Here is a 20,607-nt window from a genome sequence, read left to right as displayed (position 1 = left end):
GGCAACTCCCCCCTCACACAGACCCGCCTTCTCAGTTTAAAGGGCAAGGAGATGCCATGCAGGATTTTCCAAACAACATAATGGCTTCACTGATAATTGTAATTTACAGTAGTTTTTAGCATATGTTAGTAATGTTATTAATAAATATATAACATTTCTGCAGTATGGTTGCCTATTGGTGCACAGGGCCTCGATTAAGGTTGCCTATTGGTGCACAGGGCCTCGATTAAGGGCATGTCCCCCCTGTGGCACACTACCACATTCAGATTATTTTTCTCTTTGACTTTTTGATATGCATTTTATTTCATTAATTCAGTTAGCTGTTTACCTATGACATTAAGTTTCCCAACATTAAGGCTGAAATCGTTTTACATTTTTTTAAAGGGGTTTAAACATTCTGAAGATAAATATTGAAACTTTTGCTTATGACATTAAGGACATTATCATTGGCCTAAAAGTGAAAAACAAACAAACACATTAACTCTAAAAGTCCTGGAATCAGTCTGTTCATTCCTGTTATGTGCAGGTGATGGACTGTATAATGTTTATTTCCTCAAGGTTTCAAAACTCTAAATTGGTAGCACTGGCCTTATGGTGTAAAATAATGTTTCCCAGAAAGACATCCCAACTTTAAGCCTTGTGTAAGCATACAGTAGCTCTGCTGACGGGCCCCTGAACAAGGCATTGAGGCCCTCACAATCTACTTTGGTGCGTGATATTGTGATAACTGCATTTTCCTAATGAAGGATCAATTCTTGAGTGGACTTTTGAGTGGACTTTTGTACCCTAGAGGTCAAGTCCCATGCACAGAAAGGCTGATGACTCTGAGGCGTGCTTTGTAGAACTTTACACCACTTAGAAAATCTGGCAAAAATTCTAAGAAGTAATGACTCAATACAATTTAAATAATACAAAGCCACCTATACAATTTTCCAGGGAATACATTATAACACAAAACTTAACTGAAGTAAAAGGGTGAATTTCTCAGGAGCAATATTGTGAAATAGTCTACTTCAGGTCACTGATGTTTGTCTGTTGCATCACTGTGTTTGGGGTGGGAGGATCAACGTCTGCCTTACGCGGACAGTAGGGGAAGATTAATTGATTTATTGACCCAGACCCCTCAGACCTGTCATCATGAACGGAGGGTTTGTTTATGTGTGGAGGTTTTTATTCAACCAGGATATGTAGCTATTATTGCCAGGTGATGGACCGCCCTTCCTCAATTATTTTCTGCTATTGATTTATTCACGAAAGCTCTAATTAAAATAACGTCATAAACAATTTAAATCATACATACAAAATGTTTAAAAGCAGACATGACATATTGGTTCAAACCCCCTGACCCCAACTGCCCTGAGAAGTCAAGATTCACTAAAGCTCTGTGTTGGGAAAGGCAGGGCACACAGGGCTTCGAGACATTAAATACATCTCATATGTCATGTGACATTTAGTTAGTCGGCTCTACTGTTTCAGAAGAGAAAGTCAAAGGGCAAATAATGACCTGAGAGATATAAAAAGGAGGTCAAGACTGCACTCAACTTGAAAGGCAGAGGGCAAATAAAGTTTAGACCTGAGCAAATGCAAGGAATGCATTTCATTGCCAGCCCAAAATCCCCAGAGACCCATACTGCATTGACAGTATGGAGAGTAGCATGCAGGCAGACTGTTAAGTAAAGGAAAAAAGGCAGGGTTGTTACTTATAAAATACAAATTATGTATGCATTTATTTCCTAAATAAAAGGTTAAAAGATGTCTTTGACCATTTAACTGCTTTTTCAACAGCAGTTACATAGTTACATTGCAGTAACAACATCTTAGGGCCAATTTTAGTCTCTCTAGTCACAGACAAAATACAATCCAAACAAATATTTTATGTCATCAAATGTCTAAAAAACAAGAATTCTCGGCCATCATTGTAAAAGGATATCAAGTTTCAATCATCCACCATTGTTTCTTTTCATCTAAAATTCTTGCATTGTTTTGAGGAGAGCTGAGGGAGATGTAATTGTGCCTGTCTGATCACAGGTATCTAAGTTTCAGGGAAACATAATCAAGGGTTGCATTAAAAGAGTAAAACAAACAGATATCAGTAAAGGAATATTCATGATAGGAATACTTTAAAGACAGCAATTATATCTGCATGACACAAGTAAGAAAATTATAAAGTAAATCTAATAAAACACAAGAAAATAAAATCTGTTTTTGTCTCTACGATTACATGACTGTGTACGGTACTGTAACAATAACTGTTAAAAAACATCTTTGATTCAATTGTGGTTTAATTCACTATGACAATCACCGTTATTTAAAGGATACATTAGGAATAAAAGAGTCATGTTGATAATGGTACATTGTATTTCTCTCTTCATTAACAGAAACATGATACAAATTCAAAGGCACTACAAAAGCTGCAAAAACTCTTATCATACTTTATGAGACTCAGAGACCATCTCTTGCTGCCATCAGGACCACGGATTTATCCAGTCACTGAGCTTCTAAAACGACTTTTTTTGCCCCAAGCCAGAAGTTCTTAGCTTGTGGTGTCCAACAAACAAGGTTTTACAAAACACAAAAGAAAGCTTTGAACACAGAGATTTTACATTTGTAGATGATTCAAATGGTTGTTCCTTTTGGAGCTTGTTAGTTAAGGTAACAGTGCTATCATAACCATCATTTGTTCACTAAAAGATGTTATGTATCCTATTTGAATCCACTGATTTATGATTAATCTTAGCCCATTATTAGAGTATAGTAGAGGATTGTTGATGGTACAGCTTTACGTGCAGGGGAGCATGCTCTCTACACAGTTGTAGGTCCATTCCTGTCTCTCATTAATGGGCAGGATATGTTGGCACACCTAAAAGACAGGAAACATCTTTGTATTAGTTTCCAAAACACCACATGGTCATTCCTTTACATTGGATTATATCAATAATAATAAATGATTTGTGTATCTATAATAAAATCTCTGTAATAAACAAGACAACTATGCCTTTCATTTTCTCCAGTGTTCTCATATGGAACAATTGTAAAGTTATTGATTAGTTTTCTTATTAACCACTACAGAAATATCAGGAAGACTTTGTACCAGCTTAGTCCTGGCTGGCACCTCGACAGCAAACACACTCATGCCTCTACTGCTGCAGCAGTTCCTGTTCTGCTCATTGTTTACATGGACAGTCACTTTTTGGTTGGCCTGCAACACAAGGAGATACAACAAGTACTGGTTACTTCCCTGATCAGACTTAAAATCACAGAATATGCAGAATTTGACAAAAAATCAAAACTCAAATACTATAGTATTAATTTTTTTTGTTGCATAAAAGGCGATCTATGTGCTTAATCATGACAACAATCTTACTGAAATGTTTTTATTCCAAATCATTAAAATCCATGTATCAAACTGTTCCTATGTTTTTATACAACTGTAGATAACCGGGGTAGTGCATATGTTTAAATGACAAGTACCACTCCCCACTCATAAACCCTAAAAAGGAGCTGATTTCACAGTTGATGATACATAACCAAATTGGTAAATATAAAACAAAACCAATGAAAAATCCACACATTCATGAAGAGTGGAAAACCTGCATACAAATGTTACCATTTCCCGTGTTTAGTAGTTCCCCTCTACCACCAGGTCATTCTTTCTGAGTAGCTCCTGTTGCCTTGAGAATCAATACGATGGCTGCATATCAATTACAAACAGCCTGAATGTTTTTCACAACCATTCACTGTAGACTAAATGTATGCAAACCCCTTCCTTTGCTGAAAAAAAAGAAGCTTTTTCACCTATAGTCATTACTCAGTAACTCAAGAGTAAACTCTACCTGCACTGTCAGATTTTATTTTCTACACAAATGTTGTGGTCTACCTTGTTAGCTATGAGGGAGGAGATCCTGTGTTCTCCTCGGTAAGTATAGATGAAGACATTGTCTTGTCCCCTCAGTGCTTTGGCCCCTGTCTTTGATGTGATGGACTTCTGGAGGGCCTGGAGTAGAAGCTTGGGCCCTGAGTCCAAAGTGAGGGGCTGGATGGACGGCTGAGTGTCTTCACAGTGTACATCCAACTGGAATGGGCATGCCTGATAGAGTGGGAGGTAGAGGAGTGCATTCAATATGTTAATAAATACAAGAGAGATATTAAAAGCCTGGACGTGTTCCGTTTACAACTATGTCTTTAGTGAAAAATCAGCTCTACTGATCAGACCGTTAAGCTAAACGATTCATTTTCCTACAGAAAAATAAAGTTGACTAATTTTATTCAAGCTAATTTGTAAGTCATTGTATAATGCAGCACAAAACAAAATGTACAAAAGCTTTATACGAAAAAGTGAAACATCTAATGACTATTCTAGCAACTCCAACCTTATAGATAAAAATAAAAAAGAGGGCTGAATTTTAAAGTCAGTAGTGTATATTTCTTTTAAAGCCTTGAAGTAAAAGGTTAGACCTGTATATTAAACAAATTGCAACATGTTTATAGTGTAAAGGACTCATTTCTAGCTAAAAATCCAACATCTGCACTCTTTGATCATGGAAGCTTTGATCTTGGAAACCAATTCAGCAGCTAGTTCTGTAGAATAACATCATTTGAAGGTTGATATGTATTTTCTCAACAACAGTCAAATATAAGCCCTCAATTAGAGCATATTAAAATGTTATCGAGTCATGTGATATTAAAACAGATGAAACCTGTGATTGCATGTGATTGTTTTAGGCGAGCGCAGATGTGTACACTGACCTCTACTAGCTCCAGCATTCGGTTGTAGCCCATGGCTTCCAGAGTGACCCACAGGTCTGCAGGGTCTCCATCCTTCTCGGTGGCCTCCATCAGATTCAGCTCCATAAAACCCTGCCTTGTCAGCTGGTTCTTCCTCATATCAAAGTTCTCTGCAAGCCCCAACAAAAGTAATGAGAGCCAAATTAGAGTGCAAAATTAACGTTAATTTCACGTTGCCCTGGCCATACTGTGTATCAGTGCCATGCTGAGAATATTTACCTTTGCAGACAGCCCAGGAATCCTTGTCACATTTCTCTCCACTGGTCCTCAGCTCAAAGAAATTGTACTCCTCCAAACTAAGCAAACCATTCCCATCCAGGTCTATGACCTCAAAGATGTCAGACAGCACCTCCCTGTGGCACAAAGGGAGCAACACATAAAAATGTCTTACAACACCTAGACAGCCTACATTATTCACCTGTCCATTTCTCCAATAATGTATCCCTCCATTTATTCATCCATTTATTTATACTTTGCACTGCTCTGAACCTTTTCTGGCCTGGATACACATGGGTGCTTTAAGTCACAGATTAAACTTTCTATGCTCGAAGACTGATAGAAATATTTTTCAGGAATCTCCATTTTTGTGATTTTGGAGTTAAACTTTGCACTGTTTTTATATTGATACTTTATATTGCGCAACCACTCACCTGAGCTCCCTGGTGAGGTCGAGTTCTCCAGTGTCAGTCCTGTAGACGAGCTCTATAGGTTTAATAGAAAGGCTTTTCTTGCTTCTTTTCTTTAGTCTGCAGCCACTAGTGAAGGGAAGCAGGTAGTAAGTCCCAGCATTCAATTCTCCTTTCCAAACATACTTCTGTGGGAACAAAGGAGTAGCAAAGTTATATTTCTTCCTACATTTTTTTTTAAGAATCAACACATAAACTCGTAATTTAAGCATCATTATAATTATGAGCAACATGCCTCTTTCTCTTTCGTCTCGGTGAAACACACTAAAGTTGAGTCCTCTTTGGTTTCACCAGCTGACATGACGAAAAGAGCTGTGTCCACTGTCATCCATGAAGAAGGCATGTCTGAAAAATAAGACAAGGTGTAAAGGCTTTGACTAGATTATAGAAAAAACCCTGTTATTCACTAAGTGGACTGAAAAAAACAACACCTCACTTTCAATAAACAACTATACAAACCTTTTAATATAATCTATAGGACAAACAAAGAGGCATCTTGTATGCAGGATTATGAATTCCTTTCTGATTGACCAATAAAAGATATATTTTAAAGCAATACAGTATTCACTTTTTTACCATTTTATCATTTGTTCTTGCGTATGTGTAATAGAAAACAGTGCCAGTACCGAGTCCATGGCTGAGGCTGAGTGGTTGGATGGTTAGGTATACGTTGGTTGTCTGGGGAACGTGGAGCTGGTACTGCAGAGAGCTGATACTCCCATCATCCTCAAGGAAGAAACAGCCCTTCATATAACTGTGATGCCAGTCCTGGAAACATTAAGAACATTTCTGCTCAACAACAGCCCCACTGAATCCAAACAAACAGATATAGTCTAGCAAGTGAAGTAGGAAAATAATGATTTCCCAGATCCAGTTTAAACCCTGTGAAGTATTACAGAAACAGTATATCATGTTATGCGTAGCCTAATATATTTTTGTTCACTGTGGTCTCTGATTAGATCATGACACAATCTCGACAAACTGTTTTGCTGCTTGACAACAAAATGCATCTATTCATTGAACGGAAACCAAAACTAATTTGCAGTTCCTATTAAAATAGGGATTGATCTTGTGACAGGGGAAGTATATTTTGGCATGGAAAAGCAAATTAAGCAGTCAATCATTACAGTGACTGCTGCTCACTTGATTAACAGAAACTGCCATTGTAATAATTACCACTTCAACCTTCAGGGGGCATATTCATTATAACACAGCTCATGTCACAACAGTTGTTATACTCCTGCTGATCCAGAAGAGGGCAGAAGTGTCACACTGTGCTTCTGCTGGAGGCGGAAGTACATCTCCCTGTAGGACCTGATATGGCAAATTAGAGTCCATTTAACTTTTATAAATACAGCCTTTTCAATCTTTGGCCCACGGTCATTCCAAACTATCAAGAGGCTACTTTGGCAATATTTATGAACCCTAACATTCCTCTCATTTTGAAATCTTGTTGTTCCTTTCTCTGGCAGCACAACTGAAATTAGGTAATAAATTGAAATTGAACAGGAACATCAAAACAAGGAAGTTTTCCTTCCACTCATTGGAGACACATTAAATGAAAACACAGTTGGTGTGGACACACAGTAAGAGGGCACCGAGGGCCAAATGGGTCTGGAACAGGCTATATTTCCTTTTAGTGGACACATAAATCACCAAGTTAAACAAAGAAAGTACAATAAAGACGGAGCCTGTCACTCCCTTAAAGAAAAGCCATTTCCTCAAAGTATTTATCTTGGGCTGAGGCATAAAAGATCAAACCATAACACTTCAGTGGTTTGTCCAGACAATATTAAATGAGGGAAATTGCCATGGGCACCCATCAACTGCTTAAAGACATCAGAATTAATGCCTCCATAGAGAGAGGGTCAGCCTGCAGACTAATACAGCCGCTGTCACCAGCTCCGGCCACAGCTTTGATTTACTGCGACGCAGAGGGTCACCAAACCAGACACAAAAACAATCCCCCATACACACACACACACACACACACACACACACACACACACACACACACACACACACACACACACACACACACACACACACACACACACACACACACACACACACACACACACACACACATTAAAACTATGACTTTCTCCTTTTTTGTATGTCTAACCCATTTTTGAAAACAAATCCTTAGAATTAAGAATATTCCTTACTGGTTATTTTTGTTATCATGACGACTAATTTGCCTCTGACAAGTCACACATACACATTCACACCTTTACAAAAAACATTGCCTACCTTCCACCCATCAGCCCCCCCAATTATCAGCCTGTGGCAAAATAGCAGCCAATAAAGTGAACAGAACTTCCCTCAGAGGTAATCTCCGGACACACATTCTTTTTCCTCTGTGATATCTGGCCCTTTCCAATCTCAACACAGTGCCTGGACCTGAGAGATGGAGCAAGGGGCTGTTATTTTTATTTAATTATTTTTTTGCTGTAAAGCAAACCAGCCGAGGTTAAGCCAAAAAGAGTGAAAACAAAGAGTGTGGGATCAATACGGTGTATATCTTTCAAGCCTGGGCTAAATTTGCCCATCACAAACACTGGGTAACATCGGCACTGGGAGAGCAGCGGGGCTGCAGGTCCCTGCTATCACAGAGCCTCTCACTGGACTCACCATACTAACATTTTCATGTTTATATAATGATCCGACAATCTAGTTAATCTAACATGTCACCTAACACCAATGATAAAAACGGGTTAGGGTTAGTAATGAATTTACAGCTCTGCATTTTTTTAAACTTTGTTTAAAATAATAAACGGCACCAGCCGTGGCACAACTGGCTGGGGCACCAGCACCATACGCCGGCGACCCGGGTTCGATTCCCGACCCGTGGTCCTTTCCGGATCCCATCCCGACTCTCTCTCCCACTTTCCTGTCACTCTCCACTGTCCTATCTGATTAAAGGCAAAAAGCCCCCAAAAAATATCTTTAAAAATAAATAAATAATAAAGTTGTTTTCAGACCCCTCTTTCGCTTTCCACCATATCTACATTTTTCTATATCAAATGAGGGATGAAAGGCAAAAAAAAGGAATAAATGAAGAGAGATGTTCTTTCATGGCTCGCAAAACAGGAGTTTAGAAATACAGGCCAAACCAAAACTCAGAAGCACTATCTTCTGCTATATTTCCCATTTCACAGACTCAATGTGTAGTCAATTCATCTTAAATTTAATTCACAGATGGATTCAAACCGAAGATAATCCTTGGTTGGATATCAGAGTTACTTATAACTATGAAGAGGGGGAGGGGGTTACCTGTAAGCCTGAAGGCTCTGGTATTTTGCTGGCCTTATTGGTGCTGGATGTCATAGTGATGGAGTTTGACAAGGACGACCGTCTGCTGCGAGCAGAAGAAGGACGGGAAGATGATCTGCTGTCTGAGACACACACAAAAATAAAAAGTCACATGGATGGCTGACACAAAAACACATGAAAAAAAAGATACCCCGAATTATGCTAAATAAATCAAGATGATGCAACTGAACAGACTGACTGACAGATTAAGTACGATCCTCCTCTCTGCAAACCGTAAACACACTTTTAAAAGAGAGATGAGGTGCATAACATAATGGACACTGTAATCAGTCTTCTCATAAAATCTGTCCGAAGTTCAAATAAAGATGGCTACTTTGCATTTTGGTTGTGATATCAAGGGCAAATCCCTTTTAATTAATTATGGAGACCTTTTAAATCACAAATGGCATAACAGCAATGCCTCAAATCCATTATCTCGGACAAGTTTTTCCCTTAAACTCTAATTGAAGCCAGAAAATATCAATTCTCTAATGAGGGTTCTGATTGTTTCCAAGAAGGAGTAATGTGATAGGCTTACAAGCAAATTATCGCAGTAGAGAAATAAATAGACCCACTGTCATGGTATTTGTGATGGATCTATTTTGTATTGATGGCAGTGTTTTAATCTAGAAGAGCAAAGTACAAATGTTGTGTGGACAAAGATGCAAGGAACATGGCCCAACAAAAGCTTCAATGTGAGTTCATACTGAATGTGAGTATATCGCTAGTATTGTTTTAGCCCTAGTGGGCACTGAAAAACTGCAAATATTGACATTGACAAATATTGACTTGACATTTCAAGCGGACCAATTATCAGAGGAACACACTCACAGCTCATCAATTGTTCTGTCTATTTGCCAAAACCTGTTTGATACCTAACACCTGACGTGGTTATACCTGCTAATTACTGTGTATCTCACCAATTACTTGCATAAAAATTAGCCAACAAAAACCCATCTTTCATATATTTATAACACAATTCTCAATGTTATATGGGTTTATACTGACAAATGATGGTGCAAATGAACAGTCCAAAATGTTTTTGAGCTCCAAAAATAACCCATTCAACATGTGCGATCACGTCGCAGCTGGTGTTAGGGCCTTGTTAAAAGGTAGCGCGTATAGATCAATACATGGGAGAGGCACAATAATGTGATAATCCCGACAACTATGTGGGAACTCATTTGTTTTTGCAGCAGTGGTCGACTGGGCCCTCCTCTCGACCACCGTCTAATCCCTCATCATCTCCCCAGTGAGAAGTGGTGGAATCCTCCGAATCAATAACATGAACATGGACTGACCACTTAAATCAACCCCATCTATCTTCCCATTTTGGGCCTGTCCCTGGCTTACTCATCCAGAATCTCTGTTCCTCTCTTTCCCCTGGAATACTGGCAAGAAGTGGTTTTCTACATACACCATCAACAGGCTGATTGGGCTGTCTTTAAATAAAATAAACATTCTGTTGGTTTATTATCTACAGTTTTGGAAGAGAGAAGCTGAATTGATGCAAGTCATTGTTTGTTTAATCAACTTTTGTTATTTTGGACAAGAGTTCTGACTCCAAAACCATAGTTGAAAGGCAGCATAATTCATCAGCATAGACGGAGCTTTTGTCAATCTCTTAATGGCAGAAGTGATTACCCAAATCACAACGCTTTACAGTCTCCTCCCTCCAAACAAGCAGCCCTAATTGTGTGGCTATTATGATGTATGGACTGTCTTAATGAGGTGATTTGTCACAGGGGAGTGAAAAATCGATCAATAACAGAGAGCTATTATTTATTCATCAAAACTAATCGGTGAGGCGTATTGGGGCAAGCAGTGTGTATGGGTGCGCAACAATGAATTGGGATCTGAAGTATACATGATGTTGTGTAGCCATCGGCTGCTACTTTGGACCGGTAGATTGTGCCGCACAAATCCCCATTATGTTCTGGAGTCACACACCATTAAGATATTCCATGCAAAAATAGAGTCTGCTCGTATATATTTTTATCAATACCTGGACACTGAGAAGTATTGGTAGTGTCTGGTGATAAAAACTGATTTTGTGAAAACAGAAACATGGGATATCCTATACAGGTACATTAATATTTAATGTATAACTATTATTAGTAATCAATCTTTGATTTATATCTGTTGTCCTTTTAGTATCCTTTTCCCTTGCCACTTTTTTGTCATTTAATTCAGTTGGGAATCGAGATTAAGGATGTTGATATTTACAGTAAATCTAAGGGATTTCTATGAGATATAGTCAGAAGTTAAATATAAAGATATTAGATTTGAATACGTCAATAACTTGGATATAAATATGTTACAGTGTCTGTGAAAGTGTTTTGGTTTGGAAGAAAACCACCATACTATACTATTCAAACATTTCTGTCACAGTCAGTGGTGGTCAATGTTACGTTACATTTTTCTTAGAGGCACCAGTACCTTTCTTAAGTGTCGTGTCTGATTCTGCCCGGGGTGTTTCTGGAGGCTGAGGGAGAGGAGCTACCGCCTGAGCTGCTGCTGCTGATGATGAGGACACTGAGCTCTTTGGAAGGCTGTATGACTGACTGCCAAAGTTTTGTCTCTTCAGCTTGGCATTAGCCTCGAGCCTCTCCAAAGCAGCCATCTGACACTGCTCCGCTGTAGACACAAGCAATCTGCAGAACTGACAGCAAGAGGAAACCAGAAGTGAGGGGATGATACATGAGGACGTTCTAAGTAAGATACAGGGTCAGGGATACTGTAAAACATAGATGGAGTTAAACATATGACAGTAAATAGAGACAATACTGACTCAAATCCTAAACTGCTTTTTTTTCCTAATACTACTGAAATGGACAATTGTGTAATATACAGCAGTGGTAACAGCATTAGGAGAAACGTTATAGTTAAAACTTACTTCTGCATAGTCAAGTTTGCTGTCTTTGTTTATGTCAGCCATTGAGAATATAGCATTCACCTCTTCAGTGTTCATTTTCTCACCTCTCTGGAATATTCAACACATTTTCTTTAGTAACAAAACAAAATATTTATTTTTCCTTTTAGCGTGAGTCAATTAAAGATTGACTGAGGCTGCTCAGTTAGCTGATTATATTATTACATTAGATCAGTAGTTCAAATATTTGAGTGTACTCACAGTGGTAAGGGCTTTTTCCAGTTCACTGTGTGAGATGTAGCCATCACTGTTAACATCCATCTTTTTAAAGGCTCTCATTAGCTCAGTTTCTTCAGTTTTCTTCTCACTTTTAAGAATCTGACAGAATTCATCAAAGTTCAGTTTGGTTGTTCTTTGGGTCCAGTATTTATTGAGAGTTGCTTGGGTTGGGTTTCTACCAGCCTGCTGAAGAGCTGAATAGGATGAATTGGAAACAATATTGAAACAACAACAACAACAACAACAACAACAACAACAACAACAACAACAACAACAAAAATGTAAAATCCCTCATAATGAGGATCTTTTTTGCAAAATGTTACAACTTTGCCAATGATTACTACAAAATTAAACCCGCCCCCCTCACCTTTACTGTTTGTTTCTCCTGAATGATACACCAACAGGTCAGTTTAAGAGTTAAAAGAACAATCAAACATTGACCTACTATCTCTCTCAGCTAGAAATTGGAGAAGCAATACTAGATGTCATTTACTGATATCTTTTTTTAGAGGGATTTATCTAGCTAACGTTATGCTAAGTAGTAAAGTTAATATAAAAAAAATAGCTTACCAAGACATAACTGCTGTTTTGACACGATGTTTGTCAAACTGGATCTAAATACAGCTAGATAAGCGGCTCTGGACTGCACGTAGAAAGCCTCATCTTCATCACAAGGAACAGGCGTCTCCTGCAAAGACATCTTTGGAAGAAGAGATGTAACCTTTAGCTAGCTAATTTAGCACTGCAGCCCTAGAATCGTAAGATAGCGGAATATTGCAGCTAACCTGGGCTGAATGCTTTTATCTTTACATTTTCATTAAACCGTAAAAATCAACTGATTCCATGCACGATACTACGTTAGCGCTGACATTTGCCAAACACCGTTGCTATGCTATCCTGCTGTATGTTGCTAGGTAAACAATAACTCTTGGGAGTTCACCCAAAACGACTCGGGAGAAACACAATTTAGTTTTTACGTTCCTGCTAAAAAAACTAATGTAATTCCATATTAGACCATTTGATATGATACAAATAAAAACAGCGTTTGAAATATAAAACTAAGATTTATTTTTTGATTTAGAGTGTTTGTTGCGTTGTTGCCATAAAGAGACGCGCAGAACTATATGTAGGACAGGCTATTTTTTACCCGAACTGTTTGAGTGTAGCAATGGCGCCAGATGCAATTCATTTGAAACTACAACTTAAATGCCGTGAGTATTTTCTACTGTATTCTTTTTTATCTGTTGTATGATAATTCATGTTCTGCACGACACCAACAGCAGAGCTCAAACACTTACAGCACTGACTGTTGACAAGCTTTTTAGTTTGTGTATGACTTCTGTTGTACTCTACTCTAACAGTGACTGAGGACTGTGGTCTTTAATTCCAAGGGCCTGTTGTGGCCCCATACTGATGTTTTAATTTAGCAATGTTTCTTGGCTTCAATTTCCCCCTGAAAGAACAGTTTTTGTTTGTTTATTGAAAGTGTTATTGAAAGTGTGCCTGTTTCTTATTCATGATCATATGTAAGTGGCACAAAATAGGCCTACTGAAAGAGCATTTTGCTGCATGATGTTGATCATTATTAACTGCTGAAGTTTAACACAACATTCCGGTATTCTACTTTTATGATGAATTATAGGCATTACCTACAGGTGAAACATAAATGTTGTGTCCATGTAATGTCATAGTGCTTGTTGAAATGTCTTAACAGGGTAGGCCTAGTCGGTTTACATTAGTTGGCTTATTGGTTGGCTTAAGAATGTCCTATCTGGCAAGGACATTCTGAAGGGTTAAAGGCCTCTTTCACTGAAGACATTTTGAGTTGCCACAGTAGAAGGTCGAAAAAATCAAATAGTGGCCTAATTCCATTTAGCTTCTTTGATAACAGGCTCCAGGTATTGTACATGCTGGCTTACTGGAACAGTTGGATAGAACAGAGCCCTCGTTTGTGGTATCATCTGTGCTTTTCCTCAAGTCAAATATTATGTGGCCTAACTGCTGGTAGTTTCATACTTACTTGTTTGTTTAGTAGGCAGTATGCATATACTGATTGAGTATGTAGTAATTTACTGTAACTCATACCTCGCTTATTAAATAAATAGTAATTTGTGTTTTTACTGTTCCCTGTCCAGTCTACAATGCAACAGTAACTGATATCTGCCAATGTATTGTGTTACTAAGGATGTGTTGCTTCCTCAACAGGCAAGACCAAACACATGAACAACAGATACCGTACCACAGATGGAAAAGTGAGTACTCAAGTTGCCCTCTTTACAGTGTCCATACTTTAGATATTTATTTCATCAATTAGTTATAGTGTAGGCTGCTGTATGCTGCACAATATTATTTTTTTATGGCCAACAGTCTATACAGATCCAAAGTAGAGCACAGAGTTAAAGGGTTACAGAGAACTCCCTTTTACGAGTTGCTATATTTCAATTGCCACACTTTCCTGATGGTCATAGTGACATATCAGAATTTAATGACAGGAGACGCGGGATGAAGGAGATCCATCACTGGCCAAATTATCAGTGATTTACATAGCACTAAAAATAGTTGTATAAGACTCACTTAACACAAGAACCATTTCCTTAGTCAAGGCAGACATTTGGTGTCTGGCACATCCATCAAGACAAGCATTAGTTTTTAATTTTATAGTGCTGTCACTAATGCGTTACATGAGCTCGATTTACAGTACATTCATAACACTCACTTGGTTATGTCATATTAGGGTCATTCGAGGCATAGTAGTGCTTTAATTTATTGTACATTTTAAAACAAGTTTAATTGTATTTGGAGAGGACAAATGGATCCAAAAAAGATCCATAACAAAAACAGATAAACGTCCAACCCATTAAACATAAAGTACGTAAAAAAACACAATAAACTATACACTTTCTTAAATAAATAACGATGACACCAGGTTATTTTAGATAAGCAATGCTAGTTATAGACACTTTTTTGGACCATAGCAACAATTCGGGCATCACCACTTACCTGCTTTTAATCCACTAGTTACTGATCAATTAACCGTGATAGCCAACATATAGAACAAGTCAATATGAGTAGATATGTGTAGACCTTTTAAAAACCATTTATGTTTAAGATTTTAAAAGCAGTTATGTATTCATATGATCACACTGGGAAAATGTAATATGAAGACTTCTGAACATGTCACTGTGCTTTCCTCATTCCCAATCTCTTTTGCTTTGACCAGATTGGACTCCTTGCGATCTAAACTGGAACCATGGGTGGATGGATTCATCAAATCCAGGAAAGAGCTGGAGGAAATACTTGTGAGAAAGACATTTTCTTTGGTCTTAAATCTCTACAATAGGCGGAAATGTCTCTGACTCTATCATATCTAGAGACTGTGAGATGAGGGGGGTTTTATTACTTACTGAATATTCACTTCTGACATGGCTTTTCCTTTCGCGTCTGTTTTTTTTTCAACTTGCACATTCATTTACAGCTTTCCTTTCCATTATTCTACCATTTCTGTTTTTCTTCATGGTCTTTCCTTGTTAATCCCGTTCATCCTGTATTTTTGATTTGTCAGCAGAGGGCAGCAGTGAACAAGGACGTTTCTTCACTAGATATCAACTGACCTGAAGACTGAGCTAGAGAGACACAGAGAGCAGAGTGAGTACAATGTTGAATAATAAAATCAGTCAGAAAGGTTCATTTTACTGAACCACCTGGATGTGCAATGCATGGACACGTTGTGAGGTATATTCAGTTTTTGTTTATTTCGATCAAAAGGAAGGAAGGCACTCGTTTATGCTTTCTATATTCCCAAAGTCTGAAAATGGCATTTGTGTCTTTTCATCTTTCTGGGTCAAGTCATTTTGGAGAGAAAATAAAGACCCCAAGCACCAAAATCAAGGTCATTTATCTGCTAATAAACCTACAACAATGTTTGAGTATCCAAGAATCCTTTATAGTTCAACATTCAGGTGCTATTATGCTTCTATGTCATCAAGATAAACACACCTACTCCACGTCACTGCAATTGTATCACATTGATCAATGAAAGGCTTTATGGCTGCATGCAAGTAGAGCTGAGGGCTGATCAATATCACAAGATTTACTGAAGATTAAAGCTCACATGCATGTTTGAAGAAGCATGTTAATATTCTACACTTAGACTATTTTATTTAAGGCCACATTGTGGGTCTGTTGGGCATTTTGAACATTCAGTTTGGAAATGTTATAGGGGATATATTCCTTTTTTGTTTATGTCAATACTGTTTTTGTTCTCAATATGTTTTAATGACATCCTTAAGAATGGCACCATGTAGACAATTGACCTTATCTCTAGGTCTTTTAAGGGTTGTGAAACAGTTAAGTGCCAATTGTTTGGTTGATTTTCAAGATGAGCATGATAAGAAGTGTAGTCACCAGGCCATTTCATTTCCCGAGGACAATCCCATCTGCGACTATTTCACCATTTGATTTGCTTCTCCCTGCATCTTCTTTGCTACTTAACATTAACAGCATCAATGGAGGCCTGTTTCATTTGTCCAGACTATCGTGTGCTCTGCAACCCTTGCAGAAAAACAACATTTTGTTATGGTTACACAAACAAGCCAATGAGTAGATTTCCTAGGGATAGAATTAATTTGATTATTTTAGGCACATATTATGCCGGCAGCAGAGCAATTCTTGTGATCCAATCATACAATGGTGACTTGTGGAATATGAATAGAGGGCATTGTTAGGAGCGAAGCTTGTTTTCCGATAAGGTTGTCAGAAATTATTTTAATTAGTTCCAGTAAGGGAGCTGAACATACATGATGCATTGTGGATCCACACCCCAGGAATGTCACATTTTTGTCACATGGTGGAATCGTGAAATGTATCAGTTTTGCATAAGCCTCCTTACAACAACAGACTTCACAATGTCAGGGCAGATAGATGTGGGATTGAATCGGCCCTCTATGTGCTTTGAGACACACATTTTAAGTAAACAAACTGTTATTCAAAGCTTCCGAAGAGTTCTGGCCTATGCCAGCTGGGAGCGTGAAATCCAGACAGATGATGCTGATGGTATCTTTAAGCATGATCTTGCACTAGTGTAAAATGTTTGTTTAGAGTTGCAGCGCTGGCCTTAAGGCTTTGACGACAAGGCAGGGGAGTGTAAGAAACCCTTTGAACAAGACCGTGTGCTCTATGAAGATGTGGGAATGTACTATATGTGCTCGTTGTTCTCTTATCTTGAATTCCAAGGAAATCGTATACTTGCATTATTGTGTATGAAAGCTATAAATGTGAAGTACAAAAAAATGATTTATCACACACGATGAATCACTGGAATATACAGTAGTTTTTCATAATTTCCCCACCAAATCAGAGGCTTCCTTGAAGTGCTAAGTAGTGATTGATTTATAGATCATCTGTAATGAACTGTTTTACACTCATAGAGTCAATACCCAAAGAGATGCATACTTTGCACTCCCTACCCATACTTTATGGGAAATCCAACTTAACGTAAGCGCTCATTAGTTCATTTACGTAACGTTTAAGCATTTGGAGCCCTTTTGTGTGTAAGCACAATTCTATCTATTATCCTCAAGTCTTGACAGAGCTACATTAAGGAATCTAAGGATGTTTTAGGGGCAGTAACATGATTTCAAGACACCATAACGTGAGGCATGCTGAAAGGGCAATTGGTTAGGAGGAAGAAATAGATAAGATAAGATAAGATAAGTGAGACATAATTAGGGTAATGGACGATGGTAAAAAAAAGAAAAAGTAGAGAAGATTCACAATGTCAGCAATCTCACTCAAAGAGCAACCTCTGCTTGTTAACAGACTATCGGTCGCACCAGAAGCTGTAGCTGTAAGACCCCGGTTTTTTATCAAAGTTAATAAAGGTTCGTCTTAATACTTTACATTATTTAATCTTTCATGAGTCTCACTTTAAACACAGTACATTTTGGATCCTTGGTTTTTGTCTGGACTTACAAGTATGGTTGAATAAATCTTTCATGGCAGCCACCAGGAAGAGCCCTTTGCATGTTCAGCCTCCGTACCCCTGACTCTCCACTCTGAGGTGCCAAGCCGAGCCCCCCCTGTGACCTCCACCCCACCCAGGCAGCTGAGTAAATCCACAAGAAAATTTTAACCTAAAGGTCAATCCTCCAATCCTGCTTCTCCCCCTATGTCTTCTTCTCCCTATCTCGCCCTTTGACTTGCCTTATCATCCCCCTTTTTCCACCTTATGCTGTGATAGTTGAAACTACGTTTCCCTCAGAGTGAGAGTGCAGTTTTAAGAAGCGCTTACGACCGTCCTTTAAGGTTAACAGAAGTTTCAGTAAGCATTCTAAAGAAGTCACTCTTTGTGAGCAATCAGGCTTGGGGCGAGCATAAATCCTTGGGGTATAGTGGCGGCATTACAAATACCCAGAGCGCCTGTATGTGCTGATGACTACAAAATTGAAAAAGAAAGGCCCTAATAATTCTGAGGCAAGTTTCCCTCAGCAGTGGGTATTGATTATTTGTGTGTGGTGAGAGATTTGGAAAATTCAATTAAAGGAGTTGTGCAAAGGATTCATAAATTCAGCCCCTGGAACCCATATCGAGACATGGTTATGTTCTAAATCAATGCTGCACTTCACAATATATTTTCTTAGGAACATAAAAATAAATAACATTTAAACAGTTCTGCTTACTGCAGAAACAAATTTTATTTTCTCTGAAGCTTTTTAGTAACAGCCAAGTACTGACTTGTGCACATCTTCAGGGGGGTAACATATTTTTATTGCAGTTTTCGCGTAAGAAAATCCTATATTATATGAATTTTGAGATGACAAAATGAGGGGAAAGGGGACGGCTCAGCAGTGTAAAAATTGATCAGGCCATAGATGGGGCCACGTTGGGGAAGATTTGTATGTCAGCAATAATGGGCTGTATTAAAAAGATAATTCCTTAAGATGTCATAAAAGTGATGGGGCTGTGTCGCAGGTGGCGGGCCCCCGGCCCAGGCGGCTCCCAGACTCTGGCACATCAATCCTAGCTGGCCTCACGGACAGATGCCACCTACCCACCGGGAGTTTTATGCTTTCTGATTGAACACACGGTTGTAATTAAAGGGGGGAGTTGTATATTAGACTGTTTTGGTCCAAGAGAAGCCGCTGATCTTCGATCGACACCATGGGCTGCAGAGTTTGCAATCTTTTCAGGCTTGGTTTCTGATTTAGTGAATGCATTTTATCTTGCTGTGCAAAAAATCTACTTCCATGTTTCTATGCATTTTAACATAACAAGCAAATACATATTTCTTTATAACAAAATATAGTTAAAGGTTGAATTACTTTAAAAAAAAAAAAAACTATTAAAGGATGAGATTTAAAGACTGAAGTTGACTTTGCATTTTATTTTGCATTTACCAGACACTTCTGTTGCCTTAATTATTACCTAAATAGTTGACATTAATATTTTTAACCAAACACTTACATATTGTATTTATTTTTGTGTTTTTCTTTGGTTTTCTGAATATATGTGGTTTCCAATACTCAACTTTAACTACAGTTTTAATTTTGAAAGAATTACTCATTTTATTATCAACACCGGTAGAAATTCCTTTGCATACATCTTGGTTTATGGAAAACATGCCTTGTGTTAACTCTGTTCTTTATGAACATTCATTCTTGACAGTGATGGCGCTGTGTGTAATATCACCGGGTGCCAGTGGGGTTACAATCATGTTTTCCTCTCCCATATTCCCCAGGTTTTTGTTAGCGAGGCGGCTCAGCTGTTGACAGCTAATAGAATTGCTCCTCACCTCTTGTGCATATGATCCCACGGAGATAAGGCAGGAAATAAATGTGGTATCTGTGCTGTCAGTTGTGAGGCTGAGATGTCTTGGAAGCTGTCATTCATGTGCGGGAGAAGAGTCTGAAACGGTGCGAGCGAATCCTCTGACACGTTAGACCCGGTCTACTCTGCCTGGCAGCTGACAAATGTTGACTCTACATTAACCACAATGCGGCAACGCTGTGCAAATAATGTTCTTTCAGATGGCAACCCTCATCCCCTTTATGGCTGAAACTATGCGATCCTCCCCACCTGTGCAGTTTAACACCTTTGAAAAGTAAATGTGGGGGGGGGGCAAACAGTCTTGCATAACACAGTAGCCTCTTTATTTGGCAGTGCCTGGGAAGGCCGAGGCCTCTCACTGCCCAAATCGACCTAAGCAACAGCTGGTGTTCACAGCAACATTTCCTATTTCTGCCTAAGGTGGATCGTGTAACTCTCACTTTATCACCCTTAGAGGCCACGTGAAGGACAAAGCCAGCACGCTCATAAACAAAACTAATGTTTGGATACTGGCCCCTTTGGAGATTGATAGAAGGATCTGTGCTGCGTTTAATGGCCCCCTTACCACCAGATACATCAAAACAACTCTTAACTATGCCAACAGTTTTCGTAATAGATTAAGATCCAAAAACGCTTCTTATTCCTTTTAGTAAAAGAAAATATGAATTATCTGGAGTCTCTTTGGGACATCTCCCATTTAGCTAGGATACAGTAACTACTTCCTGCGCCTGCCTCTAGTCTGAGGATAATTCCCAAAGAAACTGGGGGGAAGGATCCTGGATAACCAGTCAGAGATGAGGTGGTGACAGGAGCCTTATTTTCACTGTAAGAACTTTTTTCCGAATG

At 38.6% G+C, this 20,607-nt stretch overlaps 1 protein-coding gene and 1 long non-coding RNA gene across 6 annotated transcripts in view; one reads left to right on the top strand and one right to left on the bottom strand.

Annotated features, from left to right (window-relative positions):
- Positions 1-1,463: 1,463 nt before the first annotated feature.
- efcab7 (EF-hand calcium binding domain 7) lies at positions 1,464-19,933 on the bottom strand. 3 transcript variants are annotated; one of them, XM_063891949.1, is made up of 14 exons: positions 19,727-19,933; positions 12,508-12,637; positions 11,920-12,131; positions 11,683-11,769; positions 11,226-11,448; positions 8,748-8,869; positions 6,098-6,239; positions 5,707-5,816; positions 5,436-5,599; positions 5,005-5,138; positions 4,747-4,895; positions 3,878-4,087; positions 3,092-3,199; positions 1,464-2,860 (listed from the first exon to the last, which is right to left on the bottom strand). In XM_063891949.1, the coding sequence occupies exons 2-14, from the start codon at positions 12,635-12,637 to the stop codon at positions 2,780-2,782; spliced, it is 1,872 nt and encodes a 623-aa protein (XP_063748019.1). In that variant the 5' UTR covers positions 19,727-19,933; the 3' UTR covers positions 1,464-2,779. The 3 variants fall into 3 exon arrangements, with proteins under 3 accessions (XP_063748019.1, XP_063748018.1, XP_063748020.1); XM_063891948.1 differs by lacking the exon at positions 19,727-19,933 and having other exon boundaries at positions 12,508-12,851; XM_063891950.1 differs by lacking the exons at positions 11,683-11,769; positions 19,727-19,933 and having other exon boundaries at positions 12,508-12,851.
- The window catches only part of LOC134869968 (uncharacterized), a 72,012-nt gene continuing 64,471 nt past the window's right edge, over positions 13,067-20,607 (top strand). For all 3 annotated transcript variants that reach the window (XR_010166482.1, XR_010166480.1, XR_010166481.1), the window contains exons 1-4: positions 13,067-13,148; positions 14,143-14,189; positions 15,158-15,236; positions 15,503-15,582. This is a non-coding gene — a long non-coding RNA (uncharacterized LOC134869968). The remainder of the gene's footprint in view (positions 13,149-14,142; positions 14,190-15,157; positions 15,237-15,502; positions 15,583-20,607) is intronic.

This window comes from Eleginops maclovinus, chromosome 9 (assembly GCF_036324505.1).
Source record: "Eleginops maclovinus isolate JMC-PN-2008 ecotype Puerto Natales chromosome 9, JC_Emac_rtc_rv5, whole genome shotgun sequence".
In the NCBI taxonomy this organism is placed as follows: domain Eukaryota; kingdom Metazoa; phylum Chordata; class Actinopteri; order Perciformes; family Eleginopidae; genus Eleginops; species Eleginops maclovinus.
Note: the sequence above shows the minus strand (reverse complement) of the source record. Positions and strands in the feature narration are given on the sequence as shown.

Coding starts and splice junctions, on each gene's coding strand:
- efcab7 (XM_063891949.1), bottom strand. CDS start 12,637: ATGTCTTTGCAGGAGACGCCTGTTCCTTGTGATGAAGATGAGGCTTTC. Junction 5,817..6,097: donor CAGCCTCAGCCATGGACTCG/GTACTGGCACTG, acceptor CTTATTTTTCAG/ACATGCCTTCTTCATGGATG. Junction 4,896..5,004: donor TTCCTGGGCTGTCTGCAAAG/GTAAATATTCTC, acceptor TGGGGCTTGCAG/AGAACTTTGATATGAGGAAG.